The sequence below is a fragment of the Meriones unguiculatus genome, chromosome 17, assembly GCF_030254825.1.
Source record: "Meriones unguiculatus strain TT.TT164.6M chromosome 17, Bangor_MerUng_6.1, whole genome shotgun sequence".
NCBI lineage: Eukaryota > Metazoa > Chordata > Mammalia > Rodentia > Muridae > Meriones > Meriones unguiculatus.
In genome coordinates, this window is record NC_083364.1 from 18,405,133 (window position 1) to 18,429,279 (window position 24,147).

A 24,147-nucleotide genomic window follows, 5' to 3' on the forward strand; every position below is an offset into this window, starting at 1 on the left:
GCCCATTGAAAACTCTTCAGTGACACATCTGTACCAGTGTGCATGTAAAATTTACCTTCCATGTCTTCTGGAACTTTGACAGTATTCTTCAATATTCTGGTCTTCTAATTTGTAACCTAAAAGATGGCACCAGAAAACTTATCATCTATCATTGTAAATTATGCAAATTTTAAGTTAGTATCTTTGGTAAACCTGAGAACCAGGCCTGATTATTCACAAATTCTTCCTCTTATACAACAGAGATCATAGAAGTGCACCAACGACCAACAAATGCTTGTCCCCTTGTTTAGAAAGTGAAGGAAAACTATCATTCTTACCTATTGCAGTGAGGTTCCAGTAGGTCTCCAGCATCACATCTCTATAGAGACTCTTCTGGGAAGAATCCAGCAAACTCCACTCTTCATGAGTGAAGTTTACATGTACATCCTCATAGGTCACTGTGTCCTAAAGTAGCCAATACATGTGTGTTACAGAACTGGTGAGACTTACTGACTGAACTATTGTAAAAGGTTATTACATTAGTAAAAAACTAAGAATTGTGTCCCCATCCTGAGGAGACCTGGGGAGCTACTGAGCACCTGTCAGCTCAGAGGTCTTTCTGGCAGCACCTCAGCTGCCTGGCTCACATGGGTCAGAAACAGGAAGCCCAGCAGTGACAGTGAATCTACTGAAGGTGAGTTTGGTGTAGGACTAAAACTCATTTTCTGCCATGCAGGGGAGGCCTGTGAGTCACCCAAGCAGTTCTCAGCTCAGAGGTTTTCTTGCCTGCTCCCCAGCTGCCTGGCCCAGCTAGGATAAAGCCAGTGAGCCCAGCGTTGGGACCACAAGGGTGGTGAACACCAGAGTCAACCAGATGACTAGAGGCCAGTGTAAGAACACAAGCAACAAAACTCAAAGCCTTAGGGCACCTCCAGAAACCAGTGGTCTTGCCACAGTAAGTGCTGGAGATACGATGACACCCAAAGAGCAAGAAAAAGATTTTAAATCTGAGGTTATGAAAATGATAGAGGCATTCATGAAAGAAAATAAACCTCTCAAAGTATCACAGGAACATATATTCAAACAGGTGAAATAACTGACCAAATCTTTTAAAGAAATTAAAGAAATACAGGAAACTACAATCAAACAGAAGGAAATAAATAAAACTGTTACAGACCTAAAAATGGAGCCAGAAGCAATAAGGAAAACACAGACTCTGAGACAATACTGGAAATGGAAAACCTAGGTATAGACACAAACATCACCAACAAAATACAAGAGATGGAAGAAAGAATCTCAGGGGACTGAAGAAATTGATGCAACAGTCAAAGAAAATGTTAAGTCTAAAAAACTCCTGACACAGACTATTCGAGAAATCTGGGTCACTATGAAAAGACCAAACCTAAGAATAATAGGAATAGAAGAAGACAACTCCCAGCCTTCAAGCACCAGAAAATATTTTCAAAGAAATCATATAAGAAAACTTCCCCAACCTAAAGAAAGACAGGCCCATAAATATACAGGAAGCTTACAGAACACCAAATAGATTGAACCAGAAAAGAAAATCACCCCTGCTACATAATAATTCAATGATTAAATGGGCAGAACAAAGAGAGAATAAGGGAAAAAGACCAAGTCACATATAAAGGCAAACCCATCAGAATTACACCTGAACTCTCATCAGAAACTAAAAGCCAGAATGCCTGGACAGGTATCTTACAGACACTAAGAGACCACAGATGTCAACTCCAACTACTATACCCACCAAAAGTTTTAATCATCATAGAGGGAAAAAACAAGATATTCTATAACAAAAACAAATTTGAACAGTAACTATCCATCTACATATCTAGCCCTACAGAAGATACTAGCAGGAAAACTCTTAACAGAAAGAGGCCAAGCATACGCAGGATAACATAGGAAATAAATAAATAAATAACATCAGCAAAAACAAAAGAATGGAATCACCCACACTCTACTACCACCAACATTAAAATAACAGGAAGTAACAGGAACTGGGTCATTAATATCTTTCAACATGAATTGCCAGGAGCCAAAGCCAATTAGTGTAGCCAAAGTCATTTAGTGGAGCCAAAGCCAACAGCTGCCAAAGTTACCAACAGCTACACTAAGACCTAAGGTTATGGGTGATAGATTTATGTCAGAACATCTGCTCATTAGGCTTGGAGCATCCTTGAAATATCTTAAGGAAACATCCTTATGGTATCTTGCAGGTGCAGTATCTTGAACCATAAACCACTTTCCTATCTTCTGCAGCAATCAAGTATCCTTCCACCTGTTATATCCAGTTCGAGAGCCCCCAAAAGATCTACAGGAATCGATTCCGTTGCAAAACACATGAGGGTCTTTTTATTGTAAATTACAAGCTGCAGCTTGGGCCCACAACACACACCGCCGAAACGGTGGGAGCTGAGTGTGCCACCCCCAGGTTAGTTGGGTGATTTATAGATTCTGGTCCCTCCCAGCATGCCCAAGGCAGGGGTGATTCCTGCCTGGCAAGCATCTATTGGTCAAAATGCTACAGTTTGAATTGATTGGCTATAGGAAGGTCCCCAGACCATAATGACCTGGTGTCCCTCCCTAGAGGGATGGGCCAGTTTCCTAACAACTGTTATCTCTAGTGGGTGGGGAAAGAATGCAGTGGGGTGGCTCTTCCCTTCAGGGCATTACTAAACTTCTTTACCGTACCTACTTTAGGTCTTAATAAGAGCTGCTACTTTATCTTTTGGTCTCTCACACCTTTCTGCATTCTCCCTATAAAGTTGTGTAAAAATTACAAATAAACAAGACCTTGATCAGACAAGTTGCCTTGGTCTTCATTTGTCGTGTCTCTTGTCCTACCCCATTCATTTCACCCCTTTTTAGGAACCTGTTGAACCCTTTCTGGTCGAGGTATCGTGGTGCCCAACAAGGACCTGAGGCACAGGGATCGAATTGAACATCCTTCTTTGTGGGCTCCTGTACATAGGATTTTGAGCTACCACAGGGGAAACGAGTGAAGGTCCTGCACTGAGAATGCCACAGAACTACCTGTCTGTGAATCTGATCTGTTGATGTAAGTCAGAATGACAAATTATGGGACAAGAATTGAATAAGCATGACTTACTCTTACAGGGTCTCAAGGAGTCCCTCAAGACACGAGGAATAAGGGTAAAGAAAAAGGATTTAGTTAGCTTCTTTGTTTTTATTACAAATATTTGCCCCTCGTTTCCACAAAAGGGCACTATTGATATAAGATGCTGGCAGAGAGTTGGAAATTGTCTCAGATAATTTTATGAATTTTTTTGGTCCACAAAAGGTGCCTTTCCTACTGGAATCTGATTAATGATATTCTTCAGGTCAGATATTCCCAACTTGACTTGGCTGAGGTAGTTTCTCAAAGTGAGAAGTTCCTTAAGAATGACTTTGGAGGCAGTTGCAAATCCACTGAATTAGGTCAGGACATGGCTGCACTCCCCCAACTCTCCCGAGCTCCTTCTGTTTGTGACTCTGTCTCCATACCTATGCTGGAACCAGAGGCTCCAGCCCCCGTTCAGCCCAACACCCACTCCCTTTACCTCTCCCTTGCAGCCCTCCGCTTGCAGACACAGGATGGCCTTAATGACCCGCCTTCCCCTGAAAAGGCCACTTCCCCTGACAAAAAAGCTGCCAAATACCGTAATCTCAACTGGTAACCTCTTCTGCCTTCCTTGGCTTCAGCAGCTGCCCTTTGTCAACCACCTCCATATATTACCGCCCTCCTTTCTGCGCACCTGCCTTACATTCTGATTTTGATGTAGAGGATGCTAATCAGCATGCTAAAACTAAACTCTTGTCAGGAGGTCAAATCCCTCAAAAAACTGCTCCAAAATAAAAGGGAGCACTTAACACTTCTTAAAGAACTGCGGGGTGCTGGATCTCGAATTGACCAAGCCCCCTTCTGTGTCTGCCTCCCTTCTACCCAAGACAAAGACTCCTAATACCCTGCAGGCCTTTCCCATGACTCCTAACAAGGTGCGGGCTTCTGCCCAACCCTCCACTGAAGAGGTCCAGTTCACCTCTGGCCCTGTAGTTGAGGGGGAAGACTCTAACCCAGACGATGAGGACAATCCGGTGAAAACAAAACTTTCACCTCCTCGGATAAGGAGGGGGATGAAGCCCATGTACAGCAATATCGCCGCCTTGGATTTAAGCATATAAAAGAACTGAAAACTGCCAACACTATATGGTCCGGTGGCTCCCTTCACACTGTCCATAACTGAAATTCTTAGTGACCAGTAGCTCACACCCAACGATTGGTATTTTTTGGCGCACGGTGCATTATCAGGGAACGATTTCATCCTCTGGAAGTCAGACTTTACTGGATTTTGCAAAGAGACTGCAAGCCGGCAGCTGGTGGTGTTTCCAAACAGTGGACCTTGCAGAAATTACGAGGTACCAATCTTTGTCTGAAATTATGGTGGCATCCACTCCAGTATCTATGAGCCCCTCAAGGCTTTTTCTGTCCAATTTTAAATTGAGAAGGGGTCGATCCTGAGTGATTGTTTGAAACAGTAAGCATCCGAGGAGCCAAAATTATTGGTGCCTCTGGATTTTCGAAAGCTTTTTTTGGTTAAGATGTGTGAGGGGAAGCAGTAACAACTGATCAATTCTTTGTCCCCAGTTAATAGTTAAGGGACCAGAAGTGGAAGAAGCTAAAGTCTTTCTCTCTCCTGATCAAAGAACTGATCAGTTGTTACTGTTTCCCCTCACACATCTTAACCAAAAAAGCTTTTGAAAATCCAGAGGCACCAATAATTTTGGCTTCTCGGATGCTTACTGATTCAAACAATCACTCAGGATCGACCCCTTCTCAATTTAAAATTGGACAGAAAAAGCCTTGAGGGGCTCATAGATACTGGAGTGGATGCCACCATAATTTCAGACAAAGACTGGCCTCCCTCTTGGCCCCTTACAACTTCCTTGACCCACCTCAGGGGCATAGGACAAATGTCCAATTCCCAGCAAAGTTCTAAAGTCCTCACATGGACAGATGAGGAAGGTAATGCCAACTCTGTTCAATGCTACATTGTGCCTGGCCTGCCTGTTAATCTCTGGGGTCGAGAAATTCTTTCCCAGTTAAATCTCATTATGTGTAGTCCAAATGAAATTGTTACCCACCAAATGCTAAAGCAGGACTTCCTTCCCAGACAAGGCTTAGGAAAACATTTGCAGGGAATAAAAGAACCTATCCAGGTAATTGAAAAATTTGACTGCGCAGGATTAGGCATGACAAATTTACCCTAATGGTTGTTGGCATCCCTGTACTCCATGCAGACAAAAATCACTTGGAAATCTGATATAGCTGTATGGGTTGACCAATGGCCATTAACCTCAGAAAAGTTAGCAGTGGCTACTGCGTTAGTACAGGAACATCTTGCCGCTGGTCATATTGAACCTATTACCTCTTCTTGGAATACACCTATTTTTGTTATTAAGAAAAAAATCTGGCAAATGGAGGTTATTGCAAGACCTAAGAGAAATTAATAAAACTATGCTTACTGTTGGGATCAGCAAGCAGGCTTTTAATCTATATACTGACAGCGCTTACATTGCCAACTCTGTTCCACTTCTTGAAACGGTTCCCTATATTAGCCCTTCTACAAATGCTGTTCCTCTTTTTGTCAAGCTCCAGGAGTTAATTAACTCTAGAAGTCAACCCTTTTACCTTGGGCACCACCGCTCCCATTCAGACCTTCCCGGACCTCTCTCTGTGGGAAATGCTTGCACCAACACTGCTACACGCTTGGCTTTCCCTGTTTCAATAGATCCTGTTAAGCAGGCCAGAAAGAACCATGACCTGCATCATTTAAACGCCCAAACACTTGACTGCTTTTTCAAATCACCAGGGAGCAGGCACACCAAACTGTCAAACAATGTCCTGCCTGTGTCACTCTCTTGCCCACTCCCCATTTGGGAGTTAATCCCAGAGGCCTCATCCCAGATGACATATGGCAGATGGATGTTACTCACTTACCTGAATTTGGCAATCTTAAATATCTTTACATAATAATAGATACCTTCAGTGAATTCATTTTGCCAGGTTACATGCAGGTGAAGCCTCAAAAAATGTTATAGCTCATGTTTTAAATTGCCTCTCGGTTATGGGCAAACCAGGACAATGGTCCTGGTTACACTGGAAAAAACTTTCAAGAATTTTACCATCAATTGTAAATTAAACACATCACTGGCATTCCTTATAATCTGCAAGGACAAGGCATTGTTGATTGTGCCCATTAAACTATTAAAAACACCCTTTACAAGTTAAAGAGTTATGGGAGAGTTATATCCCATGAAAGGATCCCCAAGAAATATTCTTCATCATGCATTGTTTGTTCTTAACTTTTTAACCCTGGACGCCTATGGCAAGTCCGCTGCTGATCACCTTTGGCACCCTGAAACAAATAAAAACTATGCCACAGTTATGTGGAAAGACCCTCTCACTTCCAAATGGAACAGCCCAGACCAAGTCCTTATCTGGTGCCGTGGATCAGTGTGCCTGTTTGACACCAAGGAGAGTGCAGCCAGATGGCTGCCAGAAAGGCTGGTAAAACAACTAGATGCCCCCTCTTCTAAACAGCAGAAAAAAAAAATAGAACCATCCAGAGACAAACCATGTACTCCTGAAATCTAGGGTGACGAGCCCCCCTGAGATCCTTCTCTTTTCTTTACAGATGAGACCACTTTGGATGATATTCTCGGAGCGATGATGCAAAGCCAGAAGTTGATTACAGACCAGAAGAACAATGTCCACCAACCCTATAAATAAAGTTTCTGGAGAACATGGTGAGGTATATTACACACAATCACAAGTCACTTCTGATACTGAGTGGTACCCAGACATGTCCTTTCGTGCCCCTGAGTCACTCTTCACCTGTGAACAATGAGAACTGGCAATTGGGCTTTATGCCTGCCCGGGTTATAAAAGAGCTAAAGGATGTGGTAGTGCTGGAGACTTTTACTGCGCTGCCTGGGGATGTGAGACCTCAGCTGTAATTGCTATGGGAAGCTGGGGACACCTTAATAGTGATGATCACATTATAACTATTATATCTAAGATTGATATTAACTCCTGGAAATCACATTATTATTTAACAAACACCTGTGACAAGCTAAGATGGTCCTCAAGCTGGCAACAGCTCCAGCTCCCCATCTTAAAACTGTCTTTCACCTCTAAAAGAAAACAAAAATCAGTTTCCTGGCATAAGGGCCTCACTTGGGGCCTATGCCTATACGGTTGGGCCAAAGATGATCCAGGAGTTATCATTTACATCACCCTGAGGAAAGAATCAGCTATTCTACCCATAGCTATTGGACCCAATCCTGTCCTTGCCCCACCAGCACAGACAGGGTCCAAGCAAAATGGTTTTCCCGCACAGAGCCTAAGCAAAATGTCCCTGCCTCTCTGACTCCTTCCTTTGCTGATGAGCCTATCCCCTCCTTAACTGAAGATGGGCCTGATACACGCCATATTATTTTGGACCTTGTTAATCATACCTTTTTAACCTTGAATCATACATGCCCCAAGCTTACCGAGTCCTGTTGGCTTTGTTATGATTCTCCCCCTCCCTTTTATGAAGGCATTGCAGTCACTGAGGAAATCTCCCACTCCTCTGACCATTCTAAATGTAGATGGTCAGAGCAAGCTTAGGCTAGATTGACACTGACTTCTGTTTCTGGCTTTGGGCTATGCATAGGCAACAGTATTCCTCAGAAATATACACATCTTTGTAATATAACCATTACACCGTCAAGCCACCTTTCCAATTATATCCTCCCAGGCAATAATAGCTAGTGGACTTGCAGTGATGGCCTTACTCATTATATATACATCCCTCACCTCCAAAGCAATTTTACTACCTTCTGTGTCCTTATCCAATTAATTCCCCACCTGACTTATTATTTTGGGGAAGATTTTGCCTGGTTTTGGGACCCTGTTAATGACCATGCATTACTTAGAACAAAAAGAGAGGCCATAACAACTGTTACACTAACTGTCCTCCTCAGCCTCGGAGCTTCGGGTGCTGGGACGGGCATAACCTCTTTCATTCTCGCCAATAAGCATTACTCTGACCTTCGCCAGACAATCGACAAGGATGTTGAGAGATCGGAGATTGGCATCACCAATTTGAAAAAATCCCTCGTCTCACTGTCTGAAGTTGTCCTACAAAATCGAAGAGGGCTAGACTTGCTCTTCCTCCAGCAAGGGGGACTTTGTGCTGCCCTTATGGAAGAGTGTTGTTTTTACACGGATTATATTGAGATTGTAAAGCGCAGCATGGCTAAAATTAAGGAGGACCTAGAAGAGAGAAAGAGACAGAGAGAACAAGAGGAAAGTTGGTTTCATAACTGGTTTTCAACCTCTCCCTGGCTCACCACTCTCCTCCCTTCAATATTGGGACCCATGGTGGGCTTCCTTCTCCTCATATCTTTCAGCCCATGGGCCATTAAAAGACTTCCTAGCTTTGTAAAACAGCAAACTGACTCCCTGACATCTAAACCCACACAAGTTCATTATCACAGACTTGATTTGGCTGACAGAGGCTTAGCTGAGCCTGAGGAAGACTGGTAACAGTCCATCACATGGGTCTTGACTGCTTGCATTTAGCTCTCATGAGAACAGCATGAAACTCAGATAAATGCTTGCCTAATAATGCATGGGTAACACAGGGGTGTAGGACAGGGTACTGCATGGGGAAGACCCAATTGTCCGCTTGAGTCCCCCCTAGAAGCAAACCTGATTGCACAGAAGTTGGTGTCTGATTACCCCTAACCACAACCTGCTGGGGATGCCCTCAGGTGTTGATTCCGGTCTTCTTCTCCTCCCCCAAAAAAGACTCTAAAAAAGGCTGCAAAACACCTTGGGAGCAGCAGGTCACTACTTCCCCCCTCTGGTTAATGCCCACTGTCTTCAAAAGACCTCATGTTCATAACTGCTAGCCTACCTGCTAGCCTCTTAAACTGTTTGAGAAGGGAGGAGATGCTGGAGCCAAAGCCAATTAGTGGAAAGTTACCAACAGCTGCACTAGGACCTAAGGACATGGGTGAAAGACTTATGTGAGAACATCTACTTGTTAGGTTTGAAGCATCCTTGAGATATCTCAAGGAAACATTCTTACGGTATGTTGCAGGTGCAGTATCTTGAACCAAAACCACTTTGCTATCTTCTGCAGCAAACTATCCTTCCCCCTTTCTGCCTCTCCCTATAAAGTTGTGTAAAAATTTCAAATAAACGAGACCTTGATCGGACAAATTGTCTTGGTCTTCATTCACCGTGTCTCTTGTCCTACCCCATTCATTTCACCCCTCCTTAGGAACCCGTTGAACACCCCCCCCCCCCGCTGTTTGGGGCAATCAATGGCATCAACTCACCAATAAAAAGACACAGGTTAACAAAACAGATATGAAAACAGGACCCATCTTTCTGATGCATACAGGAAACACACCTCAGCAATAATGATAGACATATTACCTCAGAGTAAAGGACTGGAAAAAGGTTTGCCTAGTTAACAGACATAAGATGCAAACTGGAATGCTACTCTACTATCTAATAAAATAACACTTTCAACCAAAATTAATCCAAAGATATGGAGAAGGATACTGCATTCTCATCAAAGGGAAAATCCACCAAGATGACATCTTAATTATGAACATCTGTGTCCCAAATGCAAGGGCACTCTCATTTGTAATAGAAACATTACTAAAGCTTAAGTCACACACAAAACCGCACACATTAATAGTGGAAGACTCTCCCCACTCACTCCACCCCACTCTCACCAATGGAACGATCATCAAGACAGAAGCTAAATAGGAAAATAAAGAAACTAACAGACATCATGAATCAAATGGCCCTAAAAGATAACTACAGAACATTTCACCAAAATACAAGACAATATACCTTCTCAGCACCGCACAGAACCTTCTCCAAAACTGACCATACACTCAATTAAAAAACAAGCCTCAGCAGATACACGGAGACTAAAATAACCCCCAGTATCTTATTAGACCACTGTGGATCACAGGTGAAACTCAATAACAACAGAAACAACAGAAAGCCTAAGTATTCATGGAAACTGAACAGCTCTCTACTCAGTGACCACTGGGATAGGGAAGAAATAAAAAAGAAATTAAAGACTTTCTAGTGTTCAACTAGGCACAACATACGCAAACTTATGGGACACCATGAAAGCAGTGCTAAAAGGAAAGTTCATAGCACTAAGCACCAATTTCATAGTGAATTGGAAAGCTACCATACTAGGAACTTAGCAACACACCTGAAAGCTCTAGAACAGAAGAAAGCAGATACATCAAAGAGGAGAAGATGACGGAAAAAATGAAACTCAGAGCTGAAATCAAGAAATCAAAACAAAAGAGAACGATACAAAGAATCAATGAAGCAAAGAACTGGTTCATTGTGAAAACCAGCAAGATAGACAAATCCTTACCCAAACTAACTAAAAGGCAGAGTGGTAGTATTCAAATTAACAAAACCAGAAAGAAAAAAAAAAAAAAAAGGAGACAGATCAACAGACACTGAGGAAATAAAAAAAAAATTATTAAGCTTACTTGAAAAGTCTATATTCCACAAAACTGAAAAAAATCTAACAGAAAGGAATGATTTTGGGATAGAGTTCAACTACAAAAGCTAAATCAAGACGAGGTAAACAGTTTAAACAGTCCTATAAACCCTAAGGAAATAGAAGCAGTCAACAAAGTCTCCCAACCAAAAACAATGCCCAGGTTCAAATGGTTTGAGCACAGAATTCTACCAGACATTTAAAGAAGAGCTAATAACAATACTCCTCAAACCATTCAACAAAACAGAAAATGAAGGAACATTGCCAAACTCATTCTATGAAGCCACAGTCACCCTGATACCTAAACCACACAAATACCGAACAAAGAGAGTATCAGACCAACTTTACTCATGAACATCAACACAAAAATACTCACAAACTGAATCCAAGAACACATCAAATACATCACCTACCATGATGAAGTTGGCTACATCCCAGGGATACAAAGATGGTTCAACATTAGAAAATCCATCAATGTAATCCACAATATAAACAAGCACAAAGTAAAAATATCACATGATCATCTCATTAGATGCAGAAAAAGGCTTTGACAAAATCCGACATCACTTCATGATGAAAGTCTTGGAGAGATCAGCGATGCAAGGTCCATATCTAAACATAATAGATAAGCAGATTTCGAACATCAAATTGAATAGAAATTCAAATCAATTAATTCCACTAAAACCAGGGACAAGACAAGGCTACTCACCCTCTCCATACCTCTTCAATATAATACCTCAAGTTCTAGGTAGAATAGTAAGACAACTAAAGGAGATCAAGGGCATACAAATCAGAAAGGAAGAAGTCAAAATATCACTATTTGCAGATGATATGATAGTGTACCTAAGCAACCCCCAAAATTCTACCAGGGAACTCCTACAGCTGAAAAAGGGCTTCAGCAAGGTGGCTGAATACAAGATTAAATAAAAAATTCAGTAGTCTCCTGTATACAAATGGGCTAAGATAGAAATGAGGGAAACTACACCCTTCACAATAGTAACAAATAATATAAAGTATCTTGGTGTAACTGTAACCAAGCAAGCGAAATAACTGTATGAATTTCAAGTCTTTAAAGAAAAAATTAAGGAAGATATCAAAAGATGGAAAGATGGCCCATGCTTGTGGATCAATAGGATTAATATAGTAAAAATGGCCATCTTACCAAAGGCAATCTATGGATTCAATGCAATCCCCATCAAAATACCAACACAATTCTTTACAGACCTGGAAAAACAATTCTCAACTTCATAAGGGGAAAAACAAAGAAACAAAAACAAAATAGCTAAAACAATCTTATACAATAAAAGAACTCCTGGAGGTATCGCCATCTGTGAATTCAAGCTATACTACAGAGCAATAGTAATGAAAACTTCATGGCACTGGCATGAACTAATTGATCAATGGAATCAAATCAAAGACCCAGAAATAAACCCACATACTTATAGTCACTTGTTTCTGACAAAGGAGCCAAAATATACAATGGAAAAAAGAAAGCAACTTCTACAAATGGTGCTGGCCTAACTGGAGGTCTACATGTAGAAAAATATAAATAGATCTTTATTTATCTCCCTGCACAAAACTCAAATCCAAATGGACCAAAGACCTCAGTAAACACAAGATAAACTAAATCTATTAGAAGAGAAAGCAGGGAAGAGCCTTGAACTCATTGGCAAAGGGGACAACTTCCTGAACAGAACACAAACAGCTCAGGCTCTAAGATCAAAAAATGATAAATGGTACCTCTTGAAACAGAAAAGCATCTGTACAGCAAAGGACACTGTCAATAGAACAAAAAGGCAACCTACAGATTGGGAAAAGATCTTTACCAATCCAAAATCTGACAAAGGGCTAATATCCAAAATATATAATGAACTCAAGAAATCAAACAACAAAAACCAAAATAACCCAATTAGAAAATGGGGCACAGAACAGAGAATTCTCAACAGAGGAATCTCAAATGGCTGGGATGCACTAAAAGAAGTGATCAGCTTCATAAGTCATAAGGGAAATGCAAGTAAAAATTACTCTGGGATTCCATCTCACACAAGTCAGAATGGCTAAGATGAAAATCTCAAGTGACAGCACATGCTGGCAAAGGTGTGGAGAAAAGGGAACAATCCTCTATTGCTGGTGGGAATGTAACTTGCACAACCACTTTGGAAATCAGCCTGGCACTTTCTTAGAAATTTGGGAATAACTTTAGTTCAAGACCCAGCTATACTTCTTCTCGGTACATAACCAAAAGATGCTCCACCAAACCACAAGGACACTTGCTCAATGATGTTCTTATCAGTTTTATTCATAATAGCCAGAATCTAGAAACAACCTAGATGTCCCTCAATTGAAGAACGGATTAAGAAACTGTGGCACACTTACACAATAGAAGTGTACTACTTGGCTATTAAAAACAAAGAAATCATGAAATTTGACAACAAATGGATGGAATTAGAAAAGATCACCGTGACTGAGGTAACCCAGACCCAGAAAGACACACATGGTATGTACTCACTTACAGAGGGATTTTTTAGCCATATAGACAAAAGAAGCACACTATGAAACACAGACCCAAAGAAGATAAATAGGAAGGAGGACCCAAGGGAGGATGCATAAATCTCACGCAGAAGGGGAGACAGAACAGAGTAATAGCTGAAGAGAAGGAACAAGGTAGGAGAGGGAGTACAGAGAATTAAGAGGGTAGAGATCAGACCTGAGGAAGGCAAGGGCAAGAAGACAGACTTGTAGAGAAAAGAGAGACTGAAGGCGGGGTATCTCTGCGACAAGCTGGAGACCTAAGTCAGGGTAGACTCCTGGGAGGATATGAGGGGTACTCAAGCAGAGACTCCTAGTAGCAGAAGCCATAGAGACTGAAGAGGGCACTCTCTAATTAGACTAATCTTCTAGTAAAGGGCAGGGAACACCAATTCACCCACAAAAACTTCGACCCAGAATTTACCCTGCCTATGAGATGTGCACGGATAAAGACAGAGCAGAGATTGACAGAATGCCCAAACAATGTCTGGACCAACCAAAGACCCAACCCATTGGAGAGTGCCAACCCCTGACACTATGAATGATACTCTGTTAAGTTCACAGTCAGGAGCCTGTCACAGTTGTACTGAGAGGATCTACCCAGCAGTGCCTCAAAAAACAGATGTTGAGACTCACAGCCAAACATTGATGGATGCATAGTGGGTCTAGAGAAATAGTGGGAGGAAAGAGAAAATGACCTGGAAGTGACAGGAGCTCCAAAAAACAAACAAAACAAAAAGACAACAACAAAACAAAAACAAACAAAAAACAAAACAAAAACAGAGCCAAATAATCAGGACCCAGAGGGGTTTCTGAGACTGAAGCATCAACCAAGGCCCATGCATGAACTGGAGCTACAGCCCCTACAACAATGTGGCAGCTGGGCAGCTTAGGCTTCAAGTAGGTACTCTTTTGAAGGAAGTGAGGACTACACTGGACACAGGCTCATTTGCTAGCTTTTAGCCATAAGACAAATGAGTCCTGGCAGGACTGCCTTCAGTGGCCACAGGGGAAGAGAACACTTTCAGTCCTGAGGCAATTTGATGAGCTGAAGTGGATAGAAAAGGGAACTCATCTTTTCTGAGGAAAAGGGGGAGTGGGCGGGGGAAAGGAGAAAAGGTGAGGCTGAGAGGGAAGGAAGGAGCTATAAAGTGAATAAAATAAATGAGAAATAATGAAAATAAAAACAAACAGAATCACTGCTCAAAATTATGTCTCTCCTTACTTAAGGTCTATTCAGGCTAACAGCGACTGGTTTAAGGATTTATGCCTAACCTGCTGGGTTAACTAGCACTATTAAGCTATGGATAGTTGATAAACTGAAACATACAAGAAAACTATTGTGTCCTATAATGGTATATCATATGAGGATCCAGAAAGTTCCCAGTCTCGATGTTTAAAAGTCTTATCTTGATACTGAACAAGGTTTAATTCAGAAATTGTCATTTTATTGTAAACTGTTAAAGATAATCAAAAAACACAAGTTAATAGTCACCATAAAAATGATCAAAGTCCTTAATATGGTCAGAGCTAGGCTTGTACTCACACTAAATACTAATGTAATTAATTACAAGAATAAGCCATATTTAGCCTCCTGATTTATGAGCAAATATCTAAAACAGACAAGGATTAAGTTTAAATCTGATATGCTTGGAAGATACCAACCCTCAAACCTGTCAGAGATCTGCTGAATATGGCATGCACAAGGTTTGAAATTATTATGACAGACAGATACTCCCAGATCTAAGGTTTCCAAGAAGACAATGGACATAGCAACAAAGGACTCCACTGTAGTAATACTAACCACTGGCCTATAATGCCCTAGTGACCTACCTGCTGTAGGTCCTGCCCAAAAACCGTGGATGAGCAGGACATTAGAGAGTTGATAGCCCCACTTTGCGTAGACAAGGGAGGTCAGCCCCTCTCATGCTCCTCCTCCACCAGGAGGAGTTACCAGGAAACTTTAACTTCTGTCCCCAGTCGATATTTGTCTCCGTAGACCTCCACTTGTCTGCCAGGCACCATGTAGACTGCACCTGCGAACTGCAACCTGCTGAGCTCTGGACTTGCAAAAGCTGATATAAAACAGTCTAGCTGATGCAACTGCTCCCTGTCTCTTCAAATCAGATGCTTCTGAAAAATGCCCCATTGCCCAGCCCTTGACTAGCATTTCAGCCTTCCTGGGCCCTGACACCCCAATTTCAGCTAGAAGTAATTACAGAAGAGAGTGCACTGCCCCTACTCTTAACAAGCTGAAAATGCTAAGACAAAAATAAACTCCTCTTGGGGAAACTTGGCAGAGACTGGTTAGAAATACCCCTTACCAAGAAGCTCTGACCCCCTACAAAATAATGTTTGGAAGATCCCCTCACATCAGTCCAAAGATTATATCTGATTTGATTGTTGAAGCATGTAACCTTGCCCTACTCCAGCCAGTCGAGGCACTGCAAAAGATGCAGGAAAAACTACATCTACTGTCTGTCCGCTGCATGACCTGGCAGCAGTGAAGCCTCATGACTACTGAGCCAGAAGCCATCCAAAAGACTCTGACTCCGTGGTGGAAAGGGCCCCACATTGTGATACTGACCACTCCCCATGCTGTCAAAGTCGACAATACATCATACACAATGAAAGCCTCTCCCAAACAGGAAACTCAAAATAGACAGCACACTATATACCAGACCTCAAAACCATCCTCCACAGTGACACACTTCCTCCAACAAGGCCAAATCTATTCCAAAGCCACACCTCCTATTAGTGCCACTTCCTATGAGCCAAGCACCAAACACATGAGCCTATCAGGGCCATGCCAGTTCAAACCACCACACTAAGCCAGATGTTAATATGTGGCTTACACTTAGGTATGTTGATTTTGAAAGAGAGTAAGTTCCTTCCTGGTAGAGAGAATGCCATTAGTTAGAGAATGATGATCTGCCCTATGCAAAATGTTAGCTGCTGAGTGCTATATGCTGACACACAAGCCACAGCCAAAAGCCCCGTGTCTCAATCCTCTCACCAGCCTGATGTGAGCCAACCTGGGTTGCACTTACCCATATGAAAGAATTGCTCAACTGGAAATTTCATTGGCTGCCGGAGCTGGCCGGCAAGTCAAACAGTACCTGAGTGGGGAGTGAGGATTGAAAGAAATAAAGCAAGATACAAGGGATCGGCTCAGTAAATACTGAAGCCCTGACTTTATTCCACAGCTCCTGAATATAGGCAAAGCAAAACAAGGCACATCATTACAAGGAAGGGGTTCATGGAGCAGTCCAACTTCTTTTCTTAGACCACTTCTTTTCTTAGACTTCACATTTCTGTATAGCAGAAATGCTTCACAGTCACACAAACAAGCTAAAGGAACTTGGCAAAACATCCTGTTTATCTCTGTTTCAAGGTATAGGCCAGGGCAAAAACCATGGTTTTTGCTGAATACTCAATATCAAAGCAGCTTGCCAAACAAGCAGCTCTCCACAAAAGCTACCTCTCCACAAAAGGTAACTTCCCCAAACTGTACACACACCAATTTGGTTTGCCTTCATTCATATGGTATGAACTAATGCATGCTGGGTAAGTACACAGAAATTCACTCACCTGCCACAGCAAAAGAAATATAAGGGAGACCACTGCAGTTCACTGACTTAAACTTGAACCAACTGTAATCCAGCTATTGCCTAGCCTATTTCCCCCTGCACTGTACCCAGTAAACTATTCCTTCAATTCTGGCTTCAAGGGAAAAAAACAAAACAAAACAACATGTCCCCACACAAATCCCTTTCCTGTTACTGATATAAACATCCCACTCTGTGACTCAAATGGGTATTTTTAGAACTGTGTGGTGCCACAGAATTTTAATCCAAAAACTGAAGAAGTTGACTCAGAGTGCAGCAAGACCTATGTGCCTACACATAAGAGACCTTGTCATAAAAAATATTTTTCTGAAAGCCTGCAGGGAAAGCTGGTCTGAAATGAATGTGCCTTCACAATGTGAAATCACAACACACACTTAGAAATTAGTAAATTAAAATATGTTCATAATAACAAGTCTCCAGCTCTGGCAAACAGATTTACTGATATACACTACAGAGCTAGGCATTCCACATGCTCCCAACCTGGGAAATGCTGCTGACTGCCTGTGGTGGTTGGAGTAAGCATGGTGCCCACAGGCTCATAGATTTGAATGCTTGGTCATTAGGGAGTGCTGTTGCTCCACAGGGACTAGGAGCTTTCAGCCTTGTTGGAGTAGGTGTGGCTCTGTTGGACGAAGTGTGTCACTGGGGGGCAGGGGCTTTTTCAAATGCTCAAGCCAGGCTCAGTGTCTGTCTTCCTGCCGTTCTACATTGAAAACTCTCAGCAACCTCTCCAGCACCATGTCTGCCGGTGTGCAACCATACTCCCCACTGTGACAAGAATGGACTAAACCTCTGAAACTGTAAACCAGCCTTAACTAAATGATTTCCTTTGTAAGAGTTGCCATGGTCATGGTGTCTCTTACAGCAGCAGAACTTTGACTAACACACTTCCCTAATCTCATGGCTTGCTAAGATTGCTTTCTTATTCAACTCAAGACTTGCCCAGAGTGGCATCAAACACAGTGGGATGAGCATTATTATATAAATCATTAATCAAGGAAATACCTTATACACTTGTCCACAGAGCAGTCTGACTCTAGCTTTGACAAGCTGACCAAATGTAATCAGCATACCTGTCAGTCATCTCCCAGCACCCACACACGGATTTTAGAGCAAACCACAATTCTCTTAATACTCAATTTCTAGCGTGTGCATGTACACACACACAACCTTCAGGATCTGTCAAGTTTAGGAATGTAGAGTTGCCTTAGCAGTTAAATCCACTTACTGCTCTTGCAGAAGACATGGGTTCCTAGCACTAACATGGTGGCAAAAAATTATCCATAGATCCTGTTGAAGGGCATCCGATGGCCTCTTCTGTCTTCTGTGAGCACCAAACACCCAAGTGATGAACACACATATGTGGAAGCAAAACACTCATGCATATGTAAGAAATTTAGTTAAAAAAAAAGGCAGATCCCCATATCTGTTATATGCAAGCACAATAAAATGGACAGAAATACACAAAAATGTGACAAATATCTAAAGCCCAAAGTATAACTTTGTAGTTAAAATAATGAAGGAACTTGATCAAAGGACAGAAAAATCCATGATCACAGACAGGAAGTCTTAATATTATTTCAGTACATAATTTGAGCTAAAAATTCAACAAAAGCCCAATAAAAAGTCTAAGGATTTCTGCTATGAAGAACAGGAAACTCATGACTTAAGGTCATCATGAATGAAAAAGGACCAACACGAGACTGAATAAACAGCGCACACAGTGTCACCACCTGACTTCAAAGCTTCTCACACAGCTGCAATAAAGTCTGTGCTGTGTGAGAAAGAATAAAGACATCAACAGAACATAAGAGAACACTCAGAGAGAAAACCACGATTAATATTGGGCCAATTTTCCCACGAGGCCAGACAATTCAGGAATTCTGAACTTACTAACACAGGAGACTGACCACCCTGGCATCTACATGTAAATGTACTAATAACACAGACTTTCCACCCGCACAGAACTAACGCGGGCGGATCCGACACCTGAACATCAAGTGCCAAGGGCAGAACTTCCAGAAGACACTGGAGAAACTAGGGTCTGCGAGTCCGCAAACAAGGAACGCCGCGCGTGCGCGCGCCCTGCAGGATGACGTGGACAGTGTCTAAGCGTCCACTCCCTCTTCCCATGCTGTGCGCAGGCGCAGTGAGCTCAGTCACTCAGAGATCCCGCTTCCGCCTGGGAGGTGCCGGGACCTCGGGGAACAAGCGGAATCACACCGGGCGCCTCCCGTCCCCGCCCCCGGGGCGAACCCACTGCGGCTCCCGCGGCTCCTCCCCGCGTGGGGACGGCGGCTCCGCTCACCATGGCGCCGACTCCGAGCTCGCCCCGCTCTCCTCGGCTCCCGGCAGCCGCTCGCCGCGCGGCTCTCGGGAACTGGAGCCTCCCTCAGACAAAGCCGGGCCGGCAGCATGGCGGACCGGAAGTGTCCTCCCCATTCCGCGCCGATGTTCGCCTCGGGGCCCTGATTGGCTAGTGCGGACTGAGCGACAGGAGCGGAGTGCTTCTGCCCTCAGGGAGAGTGCTGAGAAGTGTCGCCGCCTGCGAGGTGGTTCCCAGCCCTGACCTCCGCTCCAGGTTCCCTCCCTGACAGACGCACAACTGTCCGGACCTGCGGGGTCGGACATTGCGGTGGAAGTTGCGCCCGTACTGCAATGTCGTCCCTGCACTTTTCCTGCCCTCAGCAGGCACTGCCCCTTCGTGCGGGCACTAGGTGTCCAGCCTACGCAGACCGTTCCTCACAGCTGTAAAGATGCCCAGCCCATGAGCATCAAGTGAAACCACCGGATCGATAGTCACCAGGCATCAGTAAGGCACACCTAGGATTGTCCACATCTCTCTTCGCTGCACATCGTTAACAAAACAGTAACTTTTTCCCAGGTTCTGGGGTAGCACTGGTCTATCACGCCACCATTTGGGAGGTGAAGGAAGGCCATCAGACGTTTATGCCAGCTTGGTCTGAGACGGGAATCACCAGCAATTGGGTCCCCAGGTTATATATAGCCTAGCAGTGGTGATACACGACTTTCATCCCAGCACTCGGGAGGCAGAGGCAGGTGGATCTCTGAGTTTGAGGCCAGCCTGGTGTACAGAGCGAGTTCCAGAACAGCCAGGGCTACCAGACAAACCCTGTCTCTGAAAAACAAAATAAATACAACAAAAAGGCATCAGTAGGTCTTTAATGAGCTGATCCCACTCCTGCTTGTCAGAACAAGAATCAGGAATTGTGTGGTTATAGGAAAATTTTGAATGCCTGTAATAATACTCCAAGAAAAGACAGGGGTCTTGTGACCTCAGTGTTTTCATGCTTTTCCCAACTTTATTATATAAGAGTAAATTTATTTCAGACTACTCACTATTGCTTTCTGCTGTTCTTCAAACAAATATTTATGCCTTTCAGGAAAAAACATGTTTTACTTTTTCTTTTCTTTTCTCTCTCTCTCAGTGAGCTTGTACACCTGGGTAGTCAGTTGTGATGTAGTGGTATATCTAGTATCAGAACATATCAGATGGGGAGTGATGGGAATCAGAGGGCCAGAGTGTAGGAGCTGTGGGGTGATGGGTGAGCTGGGCTCCATTGCTGAGGCCCAGGCTGGTTTCCCACTGTTGTTGTTCCTTAGGTGTGTGGGAAGGTGGTGATGTCTGTGGCTTCAGCTTGCAGAGGTGAAGGATGTTGACTGAACGTCTGAGCCGAGTCCTCAGTGGCCCTGCACCTGCAGCTGCTGCATCTGCAGGATCTGGCTGAGAATGCACTGTACGTCCTCATCCATCTGTCTCTACGGAGGTGGATGGAGACAGATGCAGAGACGCACCTTGGTGTACCTGCTGGCTGCCTCCCTGCCCCTTGAAAGTCTTTACTCAAACCCAAGGGAGGTCAGCTCCATGAGGTAGGTCTCTGCACAGGCCTGTTCCCAGAAGCCACAGTGTGGCTCTGAACTGGAGAAACGAGGCCCAGGAGGTGGTAGAATAAAGCCAGGTGGACATTGAAATGGAGTCAGGAGGCAGGAGACTCACCTAAATGGCATACAGGAGATGACTGTGATATAAAGGCACCACAGAGTGATGCTCGAGGTCCTCCACCTGTGGATGCAGAGGAGTGGGAGGAGGAATCAAAGGTTCTTAGTCATCCTTGTCTACTTTGTGAGTTTGAGATCACCCTGTGCCAAATCTAAACTGCCTCAAAAGTAAGGTTTGAGAGGAAGAAAGAGAAGAAGGAGCAGGAAGGCGAGAAGGGGATCTGGGAGGGAAGATGAGGCCCAGCTACAGTGAGACACACTCACACACTCTGCACCTGAGAAAAAACCCCATGTTCAGGAGCTGCTGATGGTAGAGTCACAGAAGTGTTTGTGGTACCCTGCCCAGCCTGCATCCTGCCAGCCAATGCCCACCTGTATCCTGACTGCTCTGTCTGTGCCTCCCATCACTTTTTGCTGCTACACGGGGCTGGTACTTCCATCCTCTGTTACATGGGGCTGGTACTTCCATCTTCTGTTGCAAGGCTGTCACATGGTCACACAGGGCACCTCCATTTCCATGGACCTTGCTGGGGTGGCTGCTGTGCCTTAGAGCCTCCTTCAGTGCAAAGACTTCTTTGGACAGATCTATGGTCTGGTAAGGGGAGGGGCTTCATGGTGACCATGCTGAGCCAGGTAGAAACCAGGGACCTCTGCACCTTTTCTGTGCCGTTTTGTAAAAGTTCTCGATAAACACAGTAACCCATAAACCCAGCCTGGGATTTTAATATCATTTTATGGAATGCCCAAGGTTGACCTGTGACCTCCACACATGCCTGTGTACACAAAAAGCATGCACAAAAAGATATAGCTGAGTACTAATGAGAAAGCTCAGGGGGGAATGATGCTTGCTGCTGAGCATGTCTCTCTACCTGAGTTCAATCTCTGGGACCCAAATGCTTGAAGAAGATTCATCTAGTCAAGCTGTCCCCTGACCTCCACACATGCATGTATTCACCCCAACATAAATAAATACAAGTAATTAAAAAAATTTTTTTAAAGGTACAGATGTGTTGGACCCCTCTACTAAGTTTGCAGTCCTTCATGACCAGAAATCTCTGAGCTTGGAGAAATGTAAGACTCCCTTTGGCAGCGGAGATCCCACTTCTCCTCCTGATTTGGGGGGCCCGAATACCCACACCCCCTACCTAAGGAATGTCACATTGACCTTAGGAAAATTATGGGTCCAGTTTTTTTCTCCTGATTGAACCTGCCCAGCAAGCACCTGGGATTTCTGGAATTCCTCCCCATGCTGAATCATCTTAGAACCTTAGCTCTTCATCTGATGAGGTTCACCCACCCTGGATATTCCTACTCCCTCCCCAAAATTCTATATAAGCCTTGTTCACCCTGAATAGAATCGATCTGCCTCCCCACAGTAAGTCCCAAAAGATTATTTTTGTGCTCATGGGCCACTGAACCTCCAATTCATTGCCTCTGCTCTCTTGTTCATTAGGACTGTTGACTAACGACCCCCGGAATGAGGGAGAGAGGCATAGATGTGAAACTTGGGTTCAAATCCCAGCCTATTGTCCATTTTGTGGCTGTGTGACCTTGTGTGAATTATTTCAAATGGAGATAGAGAGAGCAGTAAGGGATGGATACCTGTTACCATGGTTACAATAACTACTTGGAGCATCCACACCCAGAGTGCCTCTAGCTCTTCTTGTGACTCAGTTTCCCATGTGATAAATAAGCTGATTTCACAAGACCTTGCTGACTGGGAGGTTCTTCAGTTTTGTGTAATCTCTGCATAGTGGACCCTGACAATGAGCAAGGAGGGAACCCACCTTCTTATCCTTTTCCTTAGGATGGCCTTCCTCCTGGGTACCGCTCTGGGCCGATGAACAAAGCCAGAGAAGCTGCTGCTGGGCCATTGCCAGCTGAGCCTCTGGCTTCATGCCTCTCTAAACAATGCGTTCTCTTCATTAACAATGCCTCACGCTGTACCTGTGGCCCAAGCCCATGCGTGACTCTAAATGTCTTGGGACATTTAGACCCACATTTGACTTTGCTTGAACAGGAAAAAAAAATTTATTGGCCTCTTTTACCAATTTTAAAGTTTGATTGTCCAGTTTTGATTCACTCAAGAATTAGTTACCGCTTCCTTATGCATAACATCCTCACCATCTTTTTAAAGTATTTTGAAAGCAGTCCAAATTAATGGTCAAGTGTCCCAAAATTGAACAGGGATATTTCACCCTAGTTCACCTTCCTTTTCAATATTCTTTTGAACTGTAGCCCATACTTCTTCATCTAAAGTCCTTCTTCTGGAAAAAAGAGATTATAATCATAAGTGACTTGCAAAAACTCTACTAGATATCATCTTAACACTTACTCCTTCTTTCTTTCAAAAATAATGCACAAATTCAGCATAAAGCAAAGCCTTTCCCTATTCTTTCCCTACCATTCTCACTCACCTACCAAGAAGGTCCTCACTCTCTTATGTCATTGCTGACTTTCAGTACTTCTTCAGCTCTTGTCACTGCTCTAGCAGAGGAGGTACCTGGTAGAAGGCCACCAGTAGAAGAGCTGGACTTATACAGAGCCTGAGTCAGTGTGTACTCTGAGATTTAAGAAACGTTACCTGAAAAACATTCTCATGAATTCAAGCTTTGTACAATAAGAAGAATAAGCACATTTGTGGCAAAAAGCATGGTTTCCCATAGATGCACGTAAAGCATAGATTAAACTTTTAATTAAACAACAAAGGCAATCAATGAGTAATATATTACCCCCTCCTATCTGCTACGCCTGAGAGGACCACAAAAACACATTCCAAGAATAATTCTGTGATTTGAAGAAGCTGAGATCACAAGACTCTTCCCTTGATTTCTTGGAGTGTTCTCAGAAGCACTCAGAATGCTCACATGACTCCATTCCAGGACTGCGTTCTGACAATAAACATAAATTATTTCTATTTTTTAAAAAAAATAACATATGCATGAAGAAAGCATGTTTACAATATGGAGGTGTGTGTGTTTGTGTTAACAATTGCATACCTGGTACCCAGGGAAGCCAGAAGAGTGCATCATAACTTCTGTACCTGGAATTACAGGTCGTTCTGAGACACCTGATGTTTGTGCCAGGAAACACAGTTGGACACCCAATAAGAGCAGTACTACCGAGTCAACTTACAAGAACCCAAATATGACATTATAATGCAGAAAATAAAATGTCCCATTACTCTTCCTGTTTTCTATTATTTGCAGATGATGAAAGTCTCCAGTATATGGTCATTGAAGGATTGACTGGATCTCTATGTTTTTGCAAGTGGACTATGCATATTGCTTTTCATTGTCGTTTTAGCCCATTTCTCTTGATGAGAGTGAGAACAACAACAGATTTAGTTGAGAGGTGCATCCAGATGTGGCAGA

The 24,147-nt window shown here is 43.3% G+C and overlaps 2 protein-coding genes across 9 annotated transcripts in view; both read right to left on the reverse strand.

The window, feature by feature from the left end:
* Nucleotides 1-24,147, reverse strand: part of LOC132648783 (zinc finger protein 431-like) — an 84,905-nt gene that overhangs the window by 33,833 nt on the left and 26,925 nt on the right. The gene's annotated exons all lie outside the window — the stretch shown is intronic.
* The window catches only part of LOC110562039 (zinc finger protein 431-like), a 69,754-nt gene that overhangs the window by 18,671 nt on the left and 26,936 nt on the right, over nucleotides 1-24,147 (reverse strand). For 3 of the 8 annotated variants that reach the window (XR_009587188.1, XM_060371236.1, XM_060371235.1), the window contains exons 1-3: nucleotides 14,958-17,965; nucleotides 318-444; nucleotides 56-116 (exon numbers count right to left, since the gene is read on the reverse strand). Coding sequence is in view for 7 of the 8 variants with exons in the window: in XM_060371236.1 (XP_060227219.1) it covers nucleotides 56-116; nucleotides 318-444; nucleotides 14,958-14,999 (230 nt within the window). In the remaining variant the exon portion in view is untranslated. The other 5 variants (XM_060371231.1, XM_060371232.1, XM_060371230.1 and 2 more) reach the window with 5 other exon arrangements.